At 44.9% G+C, this 21,184-nt stretch overlaps 2 protein-coding genes across 5 annotated transcripts in view; both read right to left on the bottom strand.

The window, feature by feature from the left end:
• Positions 1-708: 708 nt before the first annotated feature.
• On the bottom strand, positions 709-6,427 carry KCNJ8 (potassium inwardly rectifying channel subfamily J member 8). The gene is made up of 3 exons (XM_048302174.1): positions 5,933-6,427; positions 5,251-5,695; positions 709-1,705 (listed from the first exon to the last, which is right to left on the bottom strand). Exons 2-3 carry the CDS (start codon positions 5,613-5,615, stop codon positions 805-807), a joined length of 1,266 nt encoding a protein of 421 aa, XP_048158131.1. The 5' UTR covers positions 5,616-5,695; positions 5,933-6,427; the 3' UTR covers positions 709-804.
• Positions 6,428-16,194: 9,767 nt separating this feature from the next.
• ABCC9 (ATP binding cassette subfamily C member 9) overlaps positions 16,195-21,184 on the bottom strand; it is a 71,431-nt gene continuing 66,441 nt past the window's right edge. For 2 of the 4 annotated variants that reach the window (XM_048301534.1, XM_048301535.1), the window contains 6 exons: positions 20,043-20,151; positions 19,708-19,811; positions 18,824-18,957; positions 18,493-18,555; positions 17,181-17,360; positions 16,414-16,501 (listed from right to left, as the gene is read on the bottom strand). In XM_048301534.1, the coding sequence (XP_048157491.1) occupies positions 17,223-17,360; positions 18,493-18,555; positions 18,824-18,957; positions 19,708-19,811; positions 20,043-20,151 (548 nt within the window). In that variant the 3' untranslated portion in view covers positions 16,414-16,501; positions 17,181-17,222. Of the gene's footprint in view, positions 16,502-17,180; positions 17,361-18,492; positions 18,556-18,823; positions 18,958-19,707; positions 19,812-20,042; positions 20,152-21,184 lie in introns of all 4 variants that reach the window. The other 2 variants (XM_048301532.1, XM_048301533.1) reach the window with 1 other exon arrangement.

The raw sequence follows: 21,184 nt of genomic DNA, 5'->3' as shown, positions 1-21,184 counted from the left end.
GAGGCATCTGCTTTTTCCAGCTTGAATAATTTCAGCGAAACACATGCCCAGGTGGCAGCCAGGAGGACTGGAATTTCTCAGTTTGGGCTACAGCTACTCTAAGATGTGTGTTGTCCTGCAGCCAAGTATCTCACTCTGAGAAGAAGAGCAGCACTTAGCTGTTTCGCTGGTTTTCCTGCCTGGAGTGACACCAGTTTTCCTGTGGGGTGGACAGGTCACTCCACCTGACCTGAATTTGCTCTCATAATGCCTTTGCCACAAACCAACAGAAAAGAAAAAGCCTGGAAAACCAAAGGTAAAATGGTGGCTCTTCTCCAGTGAAATCCTTGATGAATTTAGCTATTCCTTTTAAGAGAACAAGGAATTCACACAAACAGGTCAACATCCAAATGTCATGCACAAAATCCATGGGAGCTGTTGAATGCAGAAGTTTCGTGAAAGCACTCACTTACATAGGAAAGCCCCACATTTTGTGACAGCCAGCAGAAGAAAGAGACTCTTGATAGGAAAAATATGATTAAAAAAATCAGCATGCCATTAAAACAAGTATAAATACACATTATATTACATGAGTGAAGTGTGTTTTCTTTAGTGTACGTGCCATTTTTTATTAATTCATACACTAAGTGCTAAGGTGTTTTCTAATGCCATTAGGGGGTGCTTTCAGTAAGTAATGGAATAAATAGTTCTTGCATGGTTCTCTTCTGCATCGTGTTCTTGATTTCTTAAGTAAAAGGAAATTGAAGCAAAATACCTCAGATGCCTCCTCCTTCCAAAGCCAGTGCCATGGCACGAAGCTGTGCATCACGTTTCTGAGGCACTCTGGCTCCCCTCGGGCGTGATAAACTGCACTTTGGGCACGATGAGCGAGGAGTTGGTTCTCCGCATGGAGTTGCTCCTCCGAATGGAGTTGTTTCTCCTCATGGAGTTGCGCTTTCTCAGCGAGTTTTGGTGGGACAGCTCGCTCTTCTGCAGGGTCTGGATGAGGATGGAGGGCTTCTCATCGAGCTCCCGGGCACTGCAGCGCGGCGCAGCCACTTTGACGGTGTTGCCGAACTTGGAGTAGTCAACGGCATACACGCCTTCCTCCTCGGTGACGATGGGCACAAAGCGGTGACCCCACAGGATCTCCTCTGCCACGTAGGAGGTTCTCGCCTGTGTTGTGATGCCGGTGGTTTCTACAACCCCTTCCAGTATCACGATGAGCTCCAGGTCCTGGAGCGCCAGGTCGGAAGCGGATATGTCATAAAGAGGACTCCGCTTGTCTATGACGTGACAAATGATCAAGGGAGCCACCAGGAAAATGTTGTTGCTTTCAATGGGGTTATCCACGGGGATATCCACTTGGTGAATGGGTATGACTTCTCCTTCAGGGGTCGTGGTCTTCCTCACGACCTGGATTCTCACCGAGGCGCTGATGATCATGCTCTTCCTCAGGTCCCCCACCCGGAACATGAAGCAGAGCTTGCCATTGCGGACGGCAATGACCGCCTGCCGGCTGAAGATCAGCGTCTCGGCCCGCCGGTGAGCCTGTGCCGTCTTCATGAATATGCAGCCCAGCATGACAGCGTTGATGATCAGCCCCACAATGTTCTGCAGGATCAAGACCGTGATGGCCAGGGGACACTCCTCAGTCATCATCCTGCCCCCAAAGCCAATGGTCACCTGAACTTCGATGGAGAAGAGGAAAGCAGAAGTGAAGGACCTGTAGGGGAAGATTGCACCCAGTTAACTCTCAGGACATGTAGCACAGACTAAGAAGCTGTTAACACGTACTTCCAGAAACAAACTTAAGGACCTATTTGTATGGTTCTAGTACACATAAGCCTTCTGTTAACACCAGCCAAAGCACTGCATGCTAGGTGGCTTAGATTTGTGTGGCTGGTGTGGTGTCTGATGGTGGCAGGGGAGACCTCAGAGCCTGAGCCCCTCAAAGACCATCTGGGTGACCCTGAGCTGCTCAGGGAATCTCTGTCCAGGAGCACAGGCTGCCCACTGGCTTAGTGAACAGCTCTGGAACAGCTGGGCTTTCCACCTTCTCCATCCCATGAAGCTCTTGGTGGAGAGAGGTGGTTTTGGCAAGAGTGGGCAGTCAGCTGGCACACTGAGATCCTTCCACCAGCCTATGCAGGGAAAGGTAACAGGGAAAACTGCAGCATTTCACTCATGCTACCTGAATTGTGACCCAAAATTTCCTGCGGAGGGAGGGGAATGGGGCTTTCCCAGATTTGTGACGCTTCCCAAACCCTTGCTCATCTTGTGACTGAACAGGATGAGGCTGCAGAGAGAGGCCAGTGGCCTCCAGGGTACCCCCTGCACACCCTGGCAGCAGCACAGCCCTGTGACCCAGGGCTTGGGTTTAGCTCACTGCCAGGGAAAGACCAGCTGGAAAATGTCAACACAGAAGTGGGATGTAGAAGTGTGGGTTAAGTTAAATACCCTAAAATGCTATGGTGCTGGATGTCAGAAAATGCTGTCCACAAACTTCCCAAAATACTTTATAGTAGCCACAAAGTCATATCCCCTGTATATATCAGGGTCCTTAACTTCCTTTTACATTTATTTATTCCTTTATTCCTTCTAGATACATCCTTCAAGCACAATCCAATAAATCTGAAGCATCCCAATGTTTAACAGGGATATACCTGGAAATTATATCCTGCCCATGAAGATAGGTCTTAATCATTCATTTGGTTTGCTCTGCTTTTCAATTAATCTGCTTTTAATTTTTTTTTATTTACTAGCCATATTTTCACTGGTATATCAAGGACACATTCAAGTAGCATAGGCAATACTAGGGATAATTTTCTGTGCAATGAGAAAGTCTATCTTTCAGAAAACCAGCCAGTCTCTGCACAGATATCTTTGAAATAACTCTTTTCTTTTGCCTTTGCTATTTTTCTTAATCATTAATAAGTTCCTTTGTATTAAGGGGGGTTATTTTTGTATTTCACTCTGAAGAAATCAGAGATGAAGGAGTTAATTAATAGAATCCATGGAATGATTTCTTGTGTTCATGAATATTCATTTACATGCAGAATGAAGCTTCTGGATTAAACTTCATTCAGCTTAATTCAGCTTAAAAATCCATCCAGTAAATAACCTGACTTCCCTTAGCAATATTATTTCTTTCAAAAAAAAAAAAAAAAGAAAAAAAGAAAGAAATCCACGTTTTTAACAGTGGAAGTAAGTGAAAGAGCAAGTTTGTAAAGCATTTTGACCATGTGAAATGGGAGAGAGTAAGTGCAAATCACACTGTTCCCAGGTCCTTCCCCCCAGAGCTGTGTAACAGCTTTCCTTTTTGGATAATGTTTGCTTTCTGTGGCAAAGAGCTGTGAGGCTTAGAAATTTCTGCAGCACTTTGTAAAATGAAAGTGCTGTGCAAGCTCTAGGCACTGGTTAAAATTTCCAAAGCCAGGTTTTCCCATAAATATGTAATAGCATCTACCCAAGAAAGCTCTCCTGAAATATCTGTGGGCCTAAATCTCAGGGGAGTAGCTTAAAAACAATTTGCCATGATTCTGGCATTGCAATACTAAAGATATTTTACACCCAAAACCTTGCCATTCTTAAAGATGTCAGCAATCACATCATTACTTCATGACTTTGGCCAAAGTGGTAGCCAGACTTCCCTAGGAAAGGAAAAGATTTCCCATGGCTTGGACATTGGACTGGAGCAGCTGCTGCCTGAACACCCCATGAGGGAGGGGTGTGTGTTCTTTGGCATGGGCTAAACCAGAATTTCTATTGACTCATTCACTGTGCTTCCCAGCAGACATCCTGGAAGAGCCACAGGTAGCTACGGGGAGGGAATAGGGGCAGAGTCCTGGCTGTGGATGTGCCTGGCCCCAGTGGCATGAAGCCCCTGGCCCCCAGCTCAGGACTTGTGGGGTGACCCAGCAGCCACACCAAGGGAGCCACCAGCCACGTGCAGGGATGTCCCCTCAGCTGACCCTGACGAGCTGCAGGGTTGTAGCTGTTTGCTAGTTCTGGTTGGACAGATCCCACAAATCCCAGAAATGCCAGGGGTAACGCTCCTGCGGGCGCAAGCTGGGTCATGACATCTCATTTCAGAGGAAACTGCTTGTGGCCAGGCATTGGAGAAGAAATAAAACAGCAACCCCTGCTCCAATTCCCCCCAACCTAGTGAAGGTTAGCTTGGAAAAATCTCCTCTTATTTTACCTCGGAAAATCTCCATTTAGCAAAAGAAGTGTCAAAACAAAGGGAGAATTAAATGCCTGCTACCTCATGGGCCAGATACAATGTCCCTTCAGACTTGATGAGTTGCCTCAAAACTTTGTGTGGGAAAGAAGAGAAGAGAAGTGGATTCTCTGACGTCTCAGAGCACTCTGCAGCCCCCAGACCCTCACAGCACTGCAATGTGTAAAGGCAGATGATCTGGGGCAGTCTGGTGGTAGAGAACCAGGACTTTTCTACCTAAAAACCTAGTGCTACAAAGGCAGATTTAATTGATGAGATCCTGAAGTGATCTTATGGCTTACCCCACCTGCAATTCACAGTCTTCTCTTCCATGTATGTTTGTGTCAGCTTATCAGAGCCTTGACAACTGTTGTGGCTTTGGGGACGGAGAGTAAAATACTTCAACAGGTGACATTTAATCCAGTCATCCCTTAAGCTTTCACTGTCTGACACATCATGCACAGTGTGGAAAGTGCTCCTCTGTCAATCTGCTGGCCTGTGGCTTCACCAAGGTATTTTGAAGCTTCGCATATTTAAGAGTCTCATGGGATTCATCTTGAAACGCACCTAGTTTTGCCCTAAGTGACACATTTCCTGGCACCTGTGGCTGGTGCCCTGCGTGACACCCAGGGCTGGTTCCCTGCCTCGCGGGAACTGCTCTGGAGGGAGCACCTCTCGCTGGTGTGGCGCTGGGGATGCTCCCGCTGCCGTAGACAACGTTACAATACATATAACACATACCCACTCTTGCAGCAGGCTCTTATCTCGACAGGCAATCGAGTTACCCACAGAGTGTGGAGACACATGAAAAGCAGCAGGTCTCCCTCTCTTTCAGATCCTGTAAGGAATCAAAGACATCTACAGTACAGTATTTTCCAAGCCCGGGAGGCTTGCTGAGTTTACGCAATCTAGAGGAAAACACTGCACTTTTCAACTGTCTCAACCAAACATAACGGTTCATGTAAACCAAAAGCTGCACTTCAGACAACGCCAGGACAGCAGGCAGCTCTGTCCCTCCCCGTCCTTCATCCCACCAAACTCTACTTTACCTGACACACGTCACGCACGGTGTCCACTTCGTGCTGTTCAAAGTGTTTTCTGTGCTCGGGTCCATGTCGCCGTGGGCAAAAGCCACCAGCCACCACATCATGGCAAAGAGCAGCCAGCTGCACAGGAAGGACATGGTAAAGATGACCAGCGTGTGACGCCACTTCAGGTCCACCAGGGTGGTGAAGATGTCCTGCAGGAATCGCCCCTGCTCACGGATGTTCTTGTGGGCCAAGTTGCATGCGCCATTCTTGGCGATGAAGCGGGCTTTGCGTGGCCGGTCGCGGATGCGCGGCTTGCGCAGGTTCTCGGCAGCGATCCGTGCCAGCACATACTCTTCAGGGATGATACTCTTGCGAGCCAACATCTTCCTGCCACCATAGTCCACTCAGCAATGCGAAATGGAGGACGGTCCCTCTAGCAAGTCGCCGCAGGGCTCGCTTTACCCTGCAAAATAGAGAGAGCCTGGTCAGAGTTGTCACCTGTGCAAGAAGTCCCGATTAGGTACCCCCTGCCAAACCCCCCTACATTAAATGCTGGTTCTACAGTGCCCTCCCTCTCTCAGACCATCGTTTTTATTTGAGCAGTCAGTATCAGCTCGTAGCAGAAATGAAAGATGCTATTAGGAGACTCCTTGCAGGAAGGGAGGCTGCAAAGCAGTCTCACAAAGTCGGTGTAAAGTACCGTGACAGACACCAGGTCGGTTCCTCAGGCTGTTTCTCCGGGAGACAGCAATGCTCAGATGGGTACCGGAACACGAAGCACTAAGTTATTCGCATCCTTCAGGACCTGAAGAATCAGATGTCTGTGGTTTGAGCCGAAGTTAGTCTGCGGAGAGAGTGTGGAGACTCCTTCCTTACGGCTGCAGCCCCGCAGCGCATCCAGCAGCCCGCCGGGAGCCCCTGCCCCGTCCCCTGACAGCATCACAAGAAGGGGCTGAGCTGGAGGTGCGGCAGGCAGGGAACGGGACTCCACAGAGCAAGCGGTCGCATTTTCCCTCGCAGCTCTCCTTCCCTTCCGGGATCAGGCGGGGAAACCCTCCCTTTATTTCCAAACTTTGTCCCCAAACGGGTGACAGAACAAACCCACGGAAAGCCCGGCTCCCCGGCGGCTGGCCCGTCCCACCGGGGGAGGGCAGGGCTGCCTGACCCCCGGCGCCTCGCAGGGACCCCCCCGGCCCCCGGCCCCGCCGCCACTCACCGCAGAACGGGGCGGGACGCGGCCGGCCCGGGCGGAGCGGGCCGGGCGGAGCGGGGGGGTCCGGGCGGAGCGGGGCGGGGCTCGGGGGGGATGCGCGGAGGGGCCGGGCGGGAGTCGGACTGGGGATGCGGGGCTCGCTCGGGGTGCGGGGCTCGCTCGGGATGCGGAGCCGGGGCGGGGAACCGCGGTCGGGATGCGGAGCACGGGCTCACAGCTCCCTTCGCTGCGCGGTGCCTGTGGCCGATGGGTTCGGCGCTTTTAGGCAGGTTCCGGCCCATTTAGCAGCGGGGCAAGGTGCTAACACTGGTGGTCTGTGCCATTTCGCTGGGTATACAAAGCTGCGCGCCTGCCTGCTTCCCTTGGCAAGCCAGGAGTTGCGCTGGCTTTATCTTCCCTCTAATCTGGCTGAGACAGAGAAAACGAGGCTTGTGCGTAAGTGTTTGGGGGACCAAAGCCAGAATCTCATGGCCTTTGCAGCTTTGGACAAACTTAATTACCTGTCTCTGCAAGAAAAGGAGGAAAGACATTTCTTTTCACGGGTCGCATCAGGCCCATTGTAATGTTCAGCTGGGGAATGGGCACCGGCAGATGGAGGCTTGTATTTGGGATGGGTATAGGAGGAATTATGCACAATGACAACCTCTCCCCCACCTCCCCAGTGAAATCACTGAAGTTCTTTCTCTTTCCCACTGGTTGAGGTTTACAGTTTTGGCCCTTGTGTTTAATGGAAACTTGCATTCTTGGAAATTGCAGGTTTTTTGTTGGGTTTTTTTTGGTTTTTTTTTTTTTTTTTTTTGTCCTGAGGTCTTAGGGTTTGTAATAGGAAGAATAAACAGTACATCAACTTTATGAAAATATCTAAATTTAGATTTTAATGAAGCCAAGTGCAGAGATTGTGTCAGATTAACCGCAAATCCAAGGAGTGTGAGTGTGTGTGTGTATGGTAGGGAGGTTCCAAACTTTTCTGTGTACCACTCAAGTGAATCACCTGTAGGTTATAAAATTTATACAGAACAAAATACCTCACTCCTCTCTGTAAACTAGGGAACTGCTTGACAGGCCTGTTGCAATCAGGAAGGTTTTAAGCATGTTCAGGCTTGGAAAAACTGAGAAGGCACCTTTGACAGGCAGTGTAATCCTCAGCTTGAAGATATCCACCCTGCTGAACACATGCACGTGCTCAACTTTAAATAGATGAGTGGTTCCTGGAAACTTCTCCAGCACTGGCCTTTGCTAATACCACATACCCGGTAGCCAGAGGAGAGACAGATGCAAAGCTCCAGTCATATTAGGCAATTAGCTAAGTATTTGTGTGTGAAATTAACTTTAGGCAGATGGGAAGCTGAAAAATCAGGGTCTAAGCCAAATATGTTTAGATTCTAACCAGACTCTGAGTACAAACACATAAAGTCACTTGGGTGGGTATCTGCAGGGTTAGCATTGTTGGTGTGTGGCACTTTGTGGGCCGGGCTTGGAGAACTTGGGTAACGATCCTGCTACAAATGGGGTGGCAGAGACAGCTCTAGAGGGGCTGACTCATTTGTTTCATGCAGTCTCCAAAAGTGCATCTCACTTGGATGTAACTATTGGAAATAACTGGTTTAATACACATGAAAAAAAAGTTCCGTTTTCCTTTTTCCCTTTTCCTTATTCTTTTCCTCTGCCCTTCTCCCTTTTAGCTCCTGTGAAGTATTTGTTCTGTTCTAGGGATAGAAACAAGATTGTTGTTCCCCAGTACGGCTGCTAGATGCAACTCAAAATAACTGTCTGGGAACTGCATGGAGCACTCCCCACCCCTCACTTCTCCATGAGATCCTTGAATTGTATGACTTTGCTTCTGACACAGATTGGCTCATGCCACTTGCCCGGTCACACAGTTTCCTCTGAAGCTCTTGAAAGCCACAGCTTTATAAGCAGGAGCACAGAAATAAATGTTGCTTTATTTACTTGCCACCTCAGAGCATAACCCATGTGTGGCTGGTTTTGACCCCATCCCCTTCTCGCTCAGCCCCTCAGCTGCTGCTGTGCTCCCCACCCCATCTCTGCTGGTAGTGAGTGCAACTGTGTGACACTAAGTTAGAGTGTGGATTAGCAGGTAGTTTGAAAAAATGGGTTAAACCCATCTTTGAGGGCAGGTGGGAGCAAGGAGTAACATTCCTCAATCTACTGAAGTGGAACAGAAACTGCTGCCAGCACTGGCACTGTCAGGAGTCCCCTGTGAGCTCTCAGCCCCACATGTTCCCCACTAACCTGCTGGAGGTTTCCTCCCCCTTCACTGGGCACCCTGCAGAGGCTGGAATTTTTGTAGCTGAGATAGGAAGAGATCCATCAAACACACACAAATAGTCCTGGCACAGCCCCAGTGTGACTGAACAGAAGTTACTGATCCTTTCACCCACCATCATACAGTGCAGGAAAAGTGTTCATAAAATCCCATCTTTTCCTCTCTGCCTGTTCTATACTGGAAGAGATGCCTTCCTCCTCACTTTTACTGGAGATTATAGTTTTGAAGAAGCCTGCTGGGCCATGACCACAGGGATGTGAGGATCAAGAGCTCCAGACATGATTCTGAGCACAGCATCCATTTCCCTAAGTTCCAGTGTATGAATATGCTCTGGGGAGTGACAGCTACTAAAACCCGTCCCCTCTGACCTTTTAAATACTTGTTTGGTTGCCACATGCACACTTGAGTCTGAGATTCAAGTAATAGCTGGGAAAATCTCCTAAAACGTCTCCTAACCCGTTTGGTAAGGAACATGGTGTCTGAGTGTTGTGAACACAGCCTTTTCAGGAAAAAAATGCTCAGAATTGATGACAGTTTTAGGTCCAGTTTTCTTAAGGCCCTTCATGTGTCTCCTTCTTGCTGTTTCATTCCCCTACACCCACAAGCATTAGTGATATTATGGTAAATATCACTTTACAACTATGCCTATCTAAAAAACAGGATTAAATAATGCGCTTAGACATGAATCTGAAATTTCCCCATTATAGCCATGTCCAGCCCTTTCAGAAAATCCTGCTTCGTAATAAGTTTTGTTTGAAATTCTAATCTTAGCTTAGAGATAGGATGACTTTGCAGGCGTCCAGAGATGTCATGCACTTAGAGGCTTCCACAGAGACACAAAGCTGATAAGCCATATTCGGATAGCGTGGGTGAACTCTTCCCTACATGAGCTGGCAGGACATCCATCAAACATGAAAGAGCAGAAACTGCAAACTAAGGGCATCTGTTACCCTGAACCAGCTCTTTTTTTCTCCTCCTGTTTCATGCAAGAGCAGCAGGACAAAAATAGTTTTTATCATCAGAATACATGTGACTAGTGCCCCTGGTCCAATGTAAGTTGCATAGTGAAGTTTGTTCATTACATACCTTTTCCTGGAGTTTATCCTAAGGCTCTGGGAAGAGCAACCCCAGTTTGGGGTTGTTTCCTTGCCTCTCCATGCCATAAGTTACAGGATGGTTGTAAATCAGTTTCTAGGTGGGCTGAACATGGCTACAGTGAGTCTCTAGCTGTGTTCCTAGAGTGTGGTGTCCGTTATGTTCTTCTCCTCTCTGGCTCACTGGCTTTTCCAGGGTTAAATTAAGATTGTGCCAGTGACAGAAGGGAGATGCCATTCTCAAATTCAGACCTTATCACGGAATATCTGGCAACTCCAAGCCCTCAAATCTCAGATGCTGTGCTGGGACCTGAAGAAGCAGATGGCCCCAAACCTGAATAATTCAGCCACAGTACTCAGAGATTCTTAGACTCCAACCTTCCTGACTCTGACAAAGAAGTCTAATGGTCATATTGCTGAAGGAGTAAGGGCCTAATGTGGCTGGTAGAATAAAAACACATATAACCATTAAATAAGCAAGAATATGCTGCCTTGGGGCATCTGTGGCTGTGATCCTGAAGGGTGGTAGATCTGGACCATGTCATTTACACGAAGCTGCATTAGTTCCTTAGTTACATGGTTAAATATTTTACTGCACGTTGGAAGTGATATTTATGGATATAGCCCTAAAATCCTGAAGTAAATTAAAGGGAGAGTTAAGAAATGTCATGAGAATAGCTATGTGGAACTCTTTTGGGCAGTCCTAGCTGGGACTGTTCATTACTTACTTATACCTTTAATCCAAAGGTTGTATAACCATGTAATGTATTTATGTATAAAGCAGACTAATATACATACATGGGAATGAATGCAGTGGCCACTGAAATGTGCAGTGTGGTGTCGTGAGCTGAATGCTGCATTATTATACAGCAGTTCTTGGGATGAAAATCCCCGTGTTCTATGACAAGCACGTGATGAATGACAATTACACCTAACAGAAACCAATTGAAAATATTTTTTAAATGACTGCTTGTTTATAGTGTTCAGAATGTGGTTTATTATATTAAAGAAATGAGCAGCCCCTGCCAGGAATGTCTGTTCTGTTTGCATGGGTAGTACCTAGCAGCAGACGAATGCTGTCAATAGTGAATAATTATTAGTAACTGTAGTAAATAGATTTTCTAAAAATCTCTCTTCTCTTGACAGAGTACACTTGGAAGCTTCTTAGCTTCATTCAAGCCAATGCTTTAAGCTGTCCTGCCAAGACAGCATCAGCAAGTTGCTAATTTGTACGAGTCAGAGAACTTCTGCTTCAGGACAGTTTTTTTGATAATTTGAATACCTGATAGTCTTTCCCCACAGTTCTGCACAGAGGTCAATTCTAGTGGAGAAAAAACAGAGCAGTAAAAAACCAATGTGGAAATGATTGGGATGTTTGCATGGCAATGAATAATTTGATTTACAGTTTTGTTTTCAGACTTTTCTTAGTAGTCTCTTAGTTTTTCCTCTGAAAGGATTTATTTCCAAAGAAACTAAGGAGTTCTTCACATGCCACCATGGAATTCATATCAGAGAATTTACATAACATATTTCGATTTTAAATAAGGCTTTCAAAAGATGCTACTTGAGGATACAAATATACTGAGTTAATTTTTGCTTTTAATCACAACTCATGGGAGAATCATTGCTCCAGAGAGGTTTTTACAAGTGGCGCTGTGGTTTCAGTGGATACTTTAGAGCTGATTTCGACTGGCAGTATCACACTGGGGACACGGGGTTATAGTGCTTCCAAGGGGAACATACTCCAGCTTCTGACACTGGGTAATGGAAATATGGTAATGAAAAGATGGCCCCTGCCCACAGCTTTTTTTATAAAGCTAGCTGTTGGCTCAAGTGCATTATATGTCTACTTATTTATTTGATAAAATACCTACAAATCTTGTGTAAAATGCTCACGTGAGGTTTCCTTCAGCTTATCATGATGCATTAGCAGAACTGTCTGTGAATGAATCAACATCTTTATACAATAAAACACAACAGTCCATTGCTTTGGGAAGCAAAAAGAGCACAATCAATTAAATAAAGCAATTCATTGTACAAGGAGTTTTTACTACTTGACCACATTCAAAATTGTATTTATATTTTAAGAAAACACAATTCAATATGATTGCTTTTTGCAGAGGTTTTACATATAATGAGATGCAAACTTCTTTGGGCCGTATTCCTGTTGGTACTAACTGAGTTGCATGGAGGTGTACAAATTTATAGCAGAGGTGTTCTGCTAGTTTACACAAACCTAAAAGGGGCTTGACCAAGTGCTTGGGAAGCTTTGGAGAATATATTCTTTCAGTTGAATGATACAGTTGGGAAAAGCAGGCACACTCTTGCAAATAAAGAGCTTTTTCAGGTCTGCAGTGAGACTGGAACTTACAAACACTTGAGATACTTCTTGTGTGGATCACTTGGCCTAACAAAGCAGAGATCTCTCCCTGCAGACTTTGCCTTGCTTATGCCCCTGGCTTAACAGAGCTATCCCAAACTGCTCAGGGGAAGTGCCAGTGTTTCCCAGCATGATTAAGTTTGGGCTCAGTAAAGGTTGTATGGGATATTTCTAGTTTAGAAGAAGCAGGGATGAGCTGTTACGCGCTGTGATGAGTGTGATGAACAGCGACAGAACAGGAAGGTAGACTTTGATCTGTGCCAGCCGTTAGACCCGGCTCAAGGAGTAGGAAAGTTACCCACGGGTTGTAAGCTAAAGGTTAAGAAACACTGCTGTGGCTCCACAAGCAGTTGCACAGCCAGTTTCTGTACTTTAAGGGGACCTGCAGGAAAGATGGGAAGGGACTCTGTGAGGGAGTGCAGTGCTAGGAGGAGGGGCAATGGCTTCACACTGACAGAGGGCAGGTTTAGATTGCATATGAGGAAGAAATTGTTCCCCATGAGGGTGGGGAGGCCCTGGCACAGGTTGCCCAGAGAAGCTGTGGATGCCCCATCCCTGGCAGTGTCCAAGGCCAGGCTGGATGGGGCTCTGAGCAAGCTGGGATAGTGGAAGGTGTCCCTGCCCAAGGCAGGGAGTGGAACAAGAGGAGCTTTAAGGTCCCTCCAAACCCAAACCATTCTGTGATTCTATGATTGGCAACAAGGGATCTACTCCTTCTACTTTGCTGTTTCTCTTCCAGAAACAGTTACCAGAAAAATGAATGCAGATGGGATGAGAAATTGTACATACAAAAATGCTGCTAGCAAGGATTTTCTTGCTATTTTCTAAGTCCGTGAGAGACTTTTCTCTCTCACAGAAGAGGTAGCAGAGTTATGTAAACAACCAAGCTACCTGCAACCTTGAAAAGTCTTGTTTATGGTATAGTAGAAAAATATTTTGACAAAGGATGTTTTAGGATTTTAGCCAATCACCCCAAGGGGTGGCTGATCCTTTGTCCAATTAAACTATGAAGAAAAAAGTCTATAAAAGAGTTTGTAAAATAATTAAATAAATCAATCTTGCTGCACAATTCCTGCCTGTTCGATCTTCTCCTCCTCCTCCTCCTCCCTATGGCTGTGGGACACGGTGATATACCATAGGAACCAAGCCTGCGGTAATAAGAAATATTATTTAGGATCTACCAAAGAGATGACTTTCCTCTGTCCATAGTTAATTTTACACATAGCCAGTGTTCACATTCAAAGCTCCTTTGCAAAAGGAAGAACTTCATAGTTCTGAAGCATAATATCACAATAATGAAAGCTTGCTTAGTTTAATGCTTAGAAAAACAAACCAACCCCAAACCATGATGCCACTAGAGTAAGTGTCCCCCTGAAGAGCAGGGGTGTTATGACAGAAAGACAGGAAAGGGGAAAGGAGAGTGAGTGCAGAGCTGTGTGAGAGAAGAAATGGGGCAGGGGGCATGGAGCTCAACTGGGAAGGAGTGGGAGGGAACAGGCAGAATGAGGAGCATCCTGAGATAAAGCAGGAGCCTCAGAGGGCTATGATGTGAGAAGATGGTGAAGAAAAAGAGCAAGGAGTCTGTGGAAGAGAAGAAGGGCCTACCAGCAGAAGAGGCAGTGTGAAAAGAGTCAAAGATGCAAAATCTCCAGGCTAATGTTTCCCTTACTGTGCACATGCCACAGCCTTAGGAAACTGCTCCCAAGTGGGACACATTTTAGACCTTTACATGAAACCAAAACAAATTTGTTTCAAAGATTTCATCCCTTCTGCACCCTTTTCAGTAACAAAACAGCTGTGCAGCTATTGGAAACACCCTCCTCCTTTAGTGGGAAACACAAAAACTGTTCAGCCTAAGCCCTTGGTGAGTCTGTACCATCATATGGACAGCAGCTATAGCAGGAGGAGATCTCCTGTGTCTGCAGCAGGTGGTTTATGTTCTCTTGTAAGATTTGTCTGTGTTGAATAGGATTAATTGCTTTAGAAATGAGATTGTGCTTTTAAACCTGCTGGGCAGCAGTGGGACACGCTGCAGTAGTCACCCAACACTTCATTCGTGGTGAATGTAACACTGGGGCCAATATTCCTGCACTCCTCCCTCCAAACAACTGGAGCATGATGAGGTTCTCCTCACCACATCAGAGATTTTCTGTTCCATGTGTTCAAACAGCAGAGTTCACTTCTACAGGCGTGGGTGAGCAAAGATGCTTCTCACACCTGTAATGGCTCTGGGAAAAACCTAAGAGAAAAGAGGTGCTAATTATTGGCCCTCTTAAGTACTACAAGACACAATCCCAGGCCCGTGGCAACCCTTTAATGTGGTGGGAACAGGGATCTCACTGAAGTGGTTGGCACCACTTAAAATAAATCAGGATTGCATCGCCACCAGAGACACACAGCTCAACAAAGCTTTTTGTACTTCATCTTTGTACCAAGTTTGACAGCAGGGAATCCAATTAGCTTTTCCCTGAAGACAATTAAATTAAATCAAGAATAATTTTGGCCTTTTGGCCGTGAAATTTGGATAACAATATGTGCTTCTGCTGCAGGCGTCTGCTTTTTAAGAATGTATTTTATTTGTATGACAAAGGTCAGCATAGGGAATTGATCCAGAAAAGAGCAACAATTTTTTCACAGCAGTAGACAGGGAAATCACAGAAGTACTTCCCCTCATAAAATGTTCAAGACTGAGCTCTTTTGTTTAGTTGTGTCACACAGCTTTTATTTCCAATAATTCAGAGAAAATAAAAACCTCCAAAAACCAATTTAAAAAGATAAACCACTGTATCATTTTTACACTGCCAGACTAAATGTAATCCCAATTTCAAGCCCTACAACTTCTCCAAAATTAATTGCATTTTTGGGCATGAGGGGAGGGGGCAAATACTGTGCATTATGTTATTTTAATGACACTAAAAATACGCTTAAGTGTGCTTAAGTCTTCCTAAATTTTTTAGCAGTAGGTGAGTAAGAATGACCTTGAGTATTACCAGCGAAGCTGATCTCTCAAGATGTACCTTTGAAAATATGCCTGTGAAACTCCATTTGGCTGTTTACTGCCCATGGGTCAGGATCTAACCACATGTGAAAGTCAGGTGCAGGCAGCCTTTGCAAAGCTGCCTGATATAAATATGTGTCCAACTTCACCTGCATTCTTGAGGATCTAGCAATAATTTGAAAATCACACCTCCTTGCACTAGATCTGATTTTGAGGTAGGCCACAAATGTGTAAAGGAAAATAAAGATTGTCCCCAAATAGAACTTGAAGGACTAAAGACATATAAAAAAATTAGTGGTTGGCTAATCACATGCCATTTTAAGCAGAATATTTTAGTGGACATGATTAAAGGATTGGCTAATATCAAGTTTATAAATTCAGATCAACTTCAATACAAAGTCTGGAGGTACTGTACAAAATTCCTCTATAAGCCTATCAAAGCATGCATAATCATAGTATGATTTGAATCTTTGATGAAAATTGGAAGAATGAATATGGATTTAGGAACTGACTATAGGAATAAACCATTGTTGTGCTGAAAATAGTTTTGTCACAACTGAAGTGTGCTTACGAAAGTGAAGGACAGGAAGAATGTCCTTATTCCTGATGAAATTCCTTTCCCTCATTCACTGTCCCTCCACTACAACTTGGAGAGCAAAGTTTATGCCTTTGGAATGCAGCAGATTGCCCCAAGCATTATGGGCTTGGATGTTTTTCCTAATTTTTCCCTCTGGGGACAGAATGCATCTGGGGAACCTCTTGCTTCCTTGACAAACTGCACGATTTTATTGCTGGATCCAGCATTAACATATGCAGTTTATAAGATCAGTGCATTCTTTTGCTCTCTTTAAAGGAAAATGAAGTCAATAAAAAGTCTAAGGAAAATGCCAAATTCCCAAGAAGTAAAAACTTCTCCCTCTGTGTGGGCATGTGTGTGTGTGTGAAGTTTAGTAGCTTTGAATAAAGTGACATTTTTATTGCTTCAAGGCATACGTGTATAGCAATAGGCTTTATTCTTTTGGAAGATAGAAGTGTGAAGAGAAAAGCTCTAAAAAAGCAAAACAAACAAAAAAAAGGTAAAAGTGATGTTACACTGAGTAGAAAATATTTGCATTTCATCTGTTTAAAAATAAGCTGTTAAAATGCTTCGTGTGGCTCTTCACATGTCAGCCCGGACAAAGGAAGCGAAGATGCCATCTTCCTGGGAAAGCAGGTTCTCAGGAGTATCGTATTCTAGGATGTTCCCTCGCTTCATGACAATGACCAGGTCTGCAGTGAGGATGGTGTGAACCCGGTGCTGGCATGAAGGAAAGCAAACAGAGGTTTTCATTTGGATAATTCTCACTAATGGGCTTCATGCAAGGCAAACCCCGTCAGGGAAAGGCTGTCTCTGTTTACAGCAATATTTGGAATAGATTCCTGTACTTTAACCTGAAGAGATCTGCAATTACTTTACAGGCTCTGCCACCAAGCCTAAAAATACTAAAAATAAATGCACTGTCAGGTGTTATAGAATCTTGCTCTGCTCCTTGTTCTCTGCACCCCAGCAGTCTGCTCTCCATCTATCTCAGGGCACTCCTGGGCTGTTCCTTCTGTAAATCCCTCTGAGATTTAATTTGAGCATGCTCCAGGCAACAGCTTAATCCCATAGGCTACAGGTTTGAAACCAGTTTGAGTTTAATTTCAAGGCCATATGAATACAGCCGGTCAGGTATAGATGGGATGAACTCTTAAAAGTGTGATATTTCACTACACAGGCTGAAAGTCAGAGATCACTTCATGGGCTGGATTTCCTTGACATGGTAGTTTCAATGTCAGCTGCATGTCTAAGATTTAGGTATGGTCAGCATAAATAATCATGAAATTAAACAAACCCAGGAACCACACAAGAAACACCTTCTTGCACTGTCCTCTCAGAAGCTGTGCAGTAGAAAGGAAGCAGAGTGAAATGAAACTGAAGAGGTAAAAATAACTACCAAAGAGCCAGAAGTCCTGTGAACAGGGTGGACTGAGAGAGTCTACTTGTGAGTCTTCACCAAAGTGGTGAACAGGCCGTTCTCTTTGAGGAGCAAGTTTGAGGCAGTGTCACATTCAACTAGAAAGCCCTCAGAAAGGACTAGGACAAGATTGGCATCCAAAATGTGAGATACGCGATGCTGGAAAAAAGAACAGAAAAACAGGTGGGTGAAGGAAGGATCAGCTGTGAATGAGGAGAAGGAATGAAGCCAGCTCCGTGAGGAAAGCTACATATTAATGTGTGCTATTTCACTTGGGACACTGACTTTGGAAAGGCAAAGCCAAAGAAAAGTGAGATTCCAGCCAGAAGGACAATACAGCATGCAACTGAACGACAACAACCTCACCACCAGTATCTTCATCATTTACACAGCCAAGAACCTTGGAGCACATTGTAAATGAGCTGGGTTAAGTGGCTTGCCTGACACAAACTACTCACTGACAGGCTTGAAACCAGAGTCCAGGAAGCCTGACTGTAATCTCTAACCACAGGACTGGATTCCAGACAAGGCAAATGAAACAGCTGTTGAAACACGTATTTATCTCGTGGAGAAAACCTCTGTTTGTTGAGTAATGCCACTGTCAGAAGGTGGAAATATTCCTAATGGTATCCAGCACATGTCTGTGCATGTGTATGTATAGACATGCATGGATATATGGAACTTTTGGGCACTAGAAGTGGCAGGAAAATAGGAAAGAACATCATAAACCCCTAGCTGAAAAGGTATTATTTTGGGAGGTAATTCCCATTGTTACAGTTTTTAAAACCTTTATTGTCAACCCAGCTTTTTATTCCAAAAGACAGAAAAGATAGCCCAACTTGAGAAACCACACCAAGAATATTTTGAAATCTCAACTCATAAATTTGTGCCGTGATTGTAGGCACTATACATACATAGGCTTCAGAGGTAAAATTCAAACCTAGATTTTGATCCAACTTTCAGTAATGGTTCAAGCCATGCATTTGGTTTCAATTTTTTAGTGAGAATGACTTCAAATTTTGTTGGAGACAATGCAGATATTGAAGTTCCCTGTAAAGTCTTTGTTCAGATCCAAGTGTTTTAGTTTAATAGCAAGACAGCATTTACTGCAAAATTTCAGGTTGATAGTAGGTGTCTGACTTGTTCTGCTTTCATGGGAATATTCTGGACTCATGGTTTAGTTCTGTTCTGTGATTTTTTTAGTTTTATACAGTGGTGTTTAACTGGTGGAGGGCAAGATTAACTGCCTGAGGAATGAGGGAAAAAGAGCTTTTTCTGGCTTAATACTTACTGCTATTGTTACAACAGTGCGGTCAGCGAAGGCAGTCATCACAACCTTCTGCAAGATGTTTTCCTGTAGGAGGAAAAGGCTCACTTCAGTTACTTCATCTTGTTACTTCTAATTCACTTGTTTTCAAGCATATTCCACACTATCTCTTTCCCAGCAGTGAAACATCACACCTGTGAAAACAGGGGTTCTCGAAAGCATTTCATTTTATCCTGAGAGAAACAAAACCACGGCCAGCTTTTTCTGCTACAGAGATCTCATGGCTTCATGGCTGACACTTAGGGAAGATGGCTTTCTCCTGGTAGGTCCATAATTAGCTAATTGCTGTACTCACTGTGGCCATGTCAATAGATGCTGTGGCTTCATCCATGATGAGGATGCTGCTCTTGCGGACAAAGGCTCGGGCCAGACAGAAGAGCTGCCTTTGCCCCACACTGAAGTTCTCCCCTCCTTCTGTGACCATGGCATCTGTAACAAAACAAGTTCCTGTGAATCTTGCACCCCTGAAATGCTGCCCCTGAGGAGTTCTGCCTGTGCACTATTCCAGGGCCAAGCAAAATTCCCATAAAAGACAATAACCATAATCTTGACTGACCAGTGGGATGGAGGGATACCAAGAAAAATGAGCACAGCCTCTTGGGAAAGGAGAAATATATCACTAAACAAACAGTTGGCACAAATTGTTAGGAAATCTGGTAGGCTGCAGGTAGGTAATATCTTAGTAATATGAAATATGCTTGATATGGAAATAAATGTATGAGTTTTCTTCATGAAACGGATCTGCAATGGTAAGAAAAATGCTCTGTCAATGTTTACAGCTCTGCTGGCAGAGCCAGGTTCTGCTAAAGGAGGTAAAATTGGGTTTTTTTTTCTCCTTACTAATTATCCCACTATGAACATAGAATCACAGAATATTCTGAGTTGGAAGGACCCCACAAGGATCATCAAAATCCAACTCCTGGCCATGCACAGGATAGCCCCAAGAATCACACCATGATGCTGAGGTGTTGCAGGATTTTTCCACAGTGCATGGGAAAGCAGACTATTCTTCAGCTTTTCAATAAGAATATTCCCTCTAGCATGAAGAGAGAATCTTCACTATTTGCCTGTCAGCTCCTACATGATGATCCAGAGTGTCAGATGGGATGGATCTGTTTATTTGTGTGCCTGCATGATCCCATTATTGGCCCATGGTGCCAGAGATTGGTTCAGACATACCAAGGCCTCCTGGCAATGACTTGACCATGTTCTTCAACTGAGCAATCTCTAGAGCTTCCCAGAGTCTATCATCGGTGCACTTGCATTCAGGATCCAAATTAAAGCTGCAAAGAAAACAGTAATAGGAATCTTGCTACTGCAATTACCTTCAGGCCTTCTGCAAATGAACACTTTGGCATTGTGTGTGTCACTGGATGTCCCTTGGGCAGGCTGTGCAGATGGATTGGACTGAGCTAGGAAGGTTCCTTGCCTTTTCCATCCTCTCCTGTCGCACAGCTCCCATGGCAGGCAGGCTGTGCAATGCTGCCTGCCACCCCCTGATGGCATACACCTACCGGATGGAGCCACTGAACAGGATCGGGTCCTGGAGAATGATGGAGAGCCGGGAGCGGAGCGTGTGCAAAGGCAGTTTGCTGATGTCTATCCCGTCAATCACTATCCTCCCTGTGTCAAACAACACGCAGAACATGTGAGGGAATTGCACAAAGCACATGATCCACAGATAGCTGGCAGAAAGGTGGGACAGCCCCTCTAGGCTGGTGTCCAGATGATGGGACACTGTTTCTGTGAGCTCTCAGCACTGTCAGACACAGGGGGAAGGTGAATGTATCTAATAACACAAGCCAAGGATGTCCCAGCTTAGCAGTGACACTGCCACCTTCCTCTTCTCCTTTTTCTTCCCCCCACCCTCCCTTAAGGGAAATACATGGGTTCCTTGCTATGTGATTAATGATTGAAGGATAATTTATTGTGGGTCAACTTGAGTTTTACAGCCAAACAGAGAAAGAACAAGAGCAACTTACGTTGCTGTGCCCTTCTTTGTTCCCCTTGAATTCAACAGTTGCAGAAGATATTTTGAGATGTGCACAATTTCTTTTGCATAACATATATATGTATATGCAACCCATTCACCAGGAGCCAAAACTATCCTTCTGACTCCAGGAGGAGCCAGGTAGCATTAACTTTGTAATGAGGGGCAGATCAGGAGAACAGAAAGGATGTTCTGTTCCAGGGAATTTTAATTCCATTCACCTACAGCTCAATTTCATTTGAGTGTGTGGTGTGAATTAACCACTTACTGTGCTGCTATTGTGAGATTACTGGGAGCAGTCACATTAATCTTCACCAACAAGAAGTTGCTGCAGCAGCTGGGATAATTGGTAAAAAAGAGGATTTTTTTCCATTTCTAGTCACTACTTCAGGTCAATGAACACATGGATATCCTCTGAAAATCTGATTTATGATGTGCTGGGTGTGGCAACTGCTGATATCCAGGCAAGGGAGATGGGAAAAATGTACAAGAGAAACTGGTTGGCTGTTCTGTAAGTAGAAGATGGTGAGAAGGGCAGAAGGAATTTTTTTCATTTAATTCTCAAGTAAAATCCAGGAGTGACTGACCCCACTGACTTCCTCTGAACATAGAAACATCTTTCAGTTTATGGGGAAGGGGTGGGCTAGGACAAACTGAATGAGGATA

This window comes from Corvus hawaiiensis, chromosome 4 (genome assembly GCF_020740725.1).
Source record: "Corvus hawaiiensis isolate bCorHaw1 chromosome 4, bCorHaw1.pri.cur, whole genome shotgun sequence".
Classification (NCBI taxonomy): domain Eukaryota; kingdom Metazoa; phylum Chordata; class Aves; order Passeriformes; family Corvidae; genus Corvus; species Corvus hawaiiensis.
Note: the sequence above shows the minus strand (reverse complement) of the source record. Positions and strands in the feature narration are given on the sequence as shown.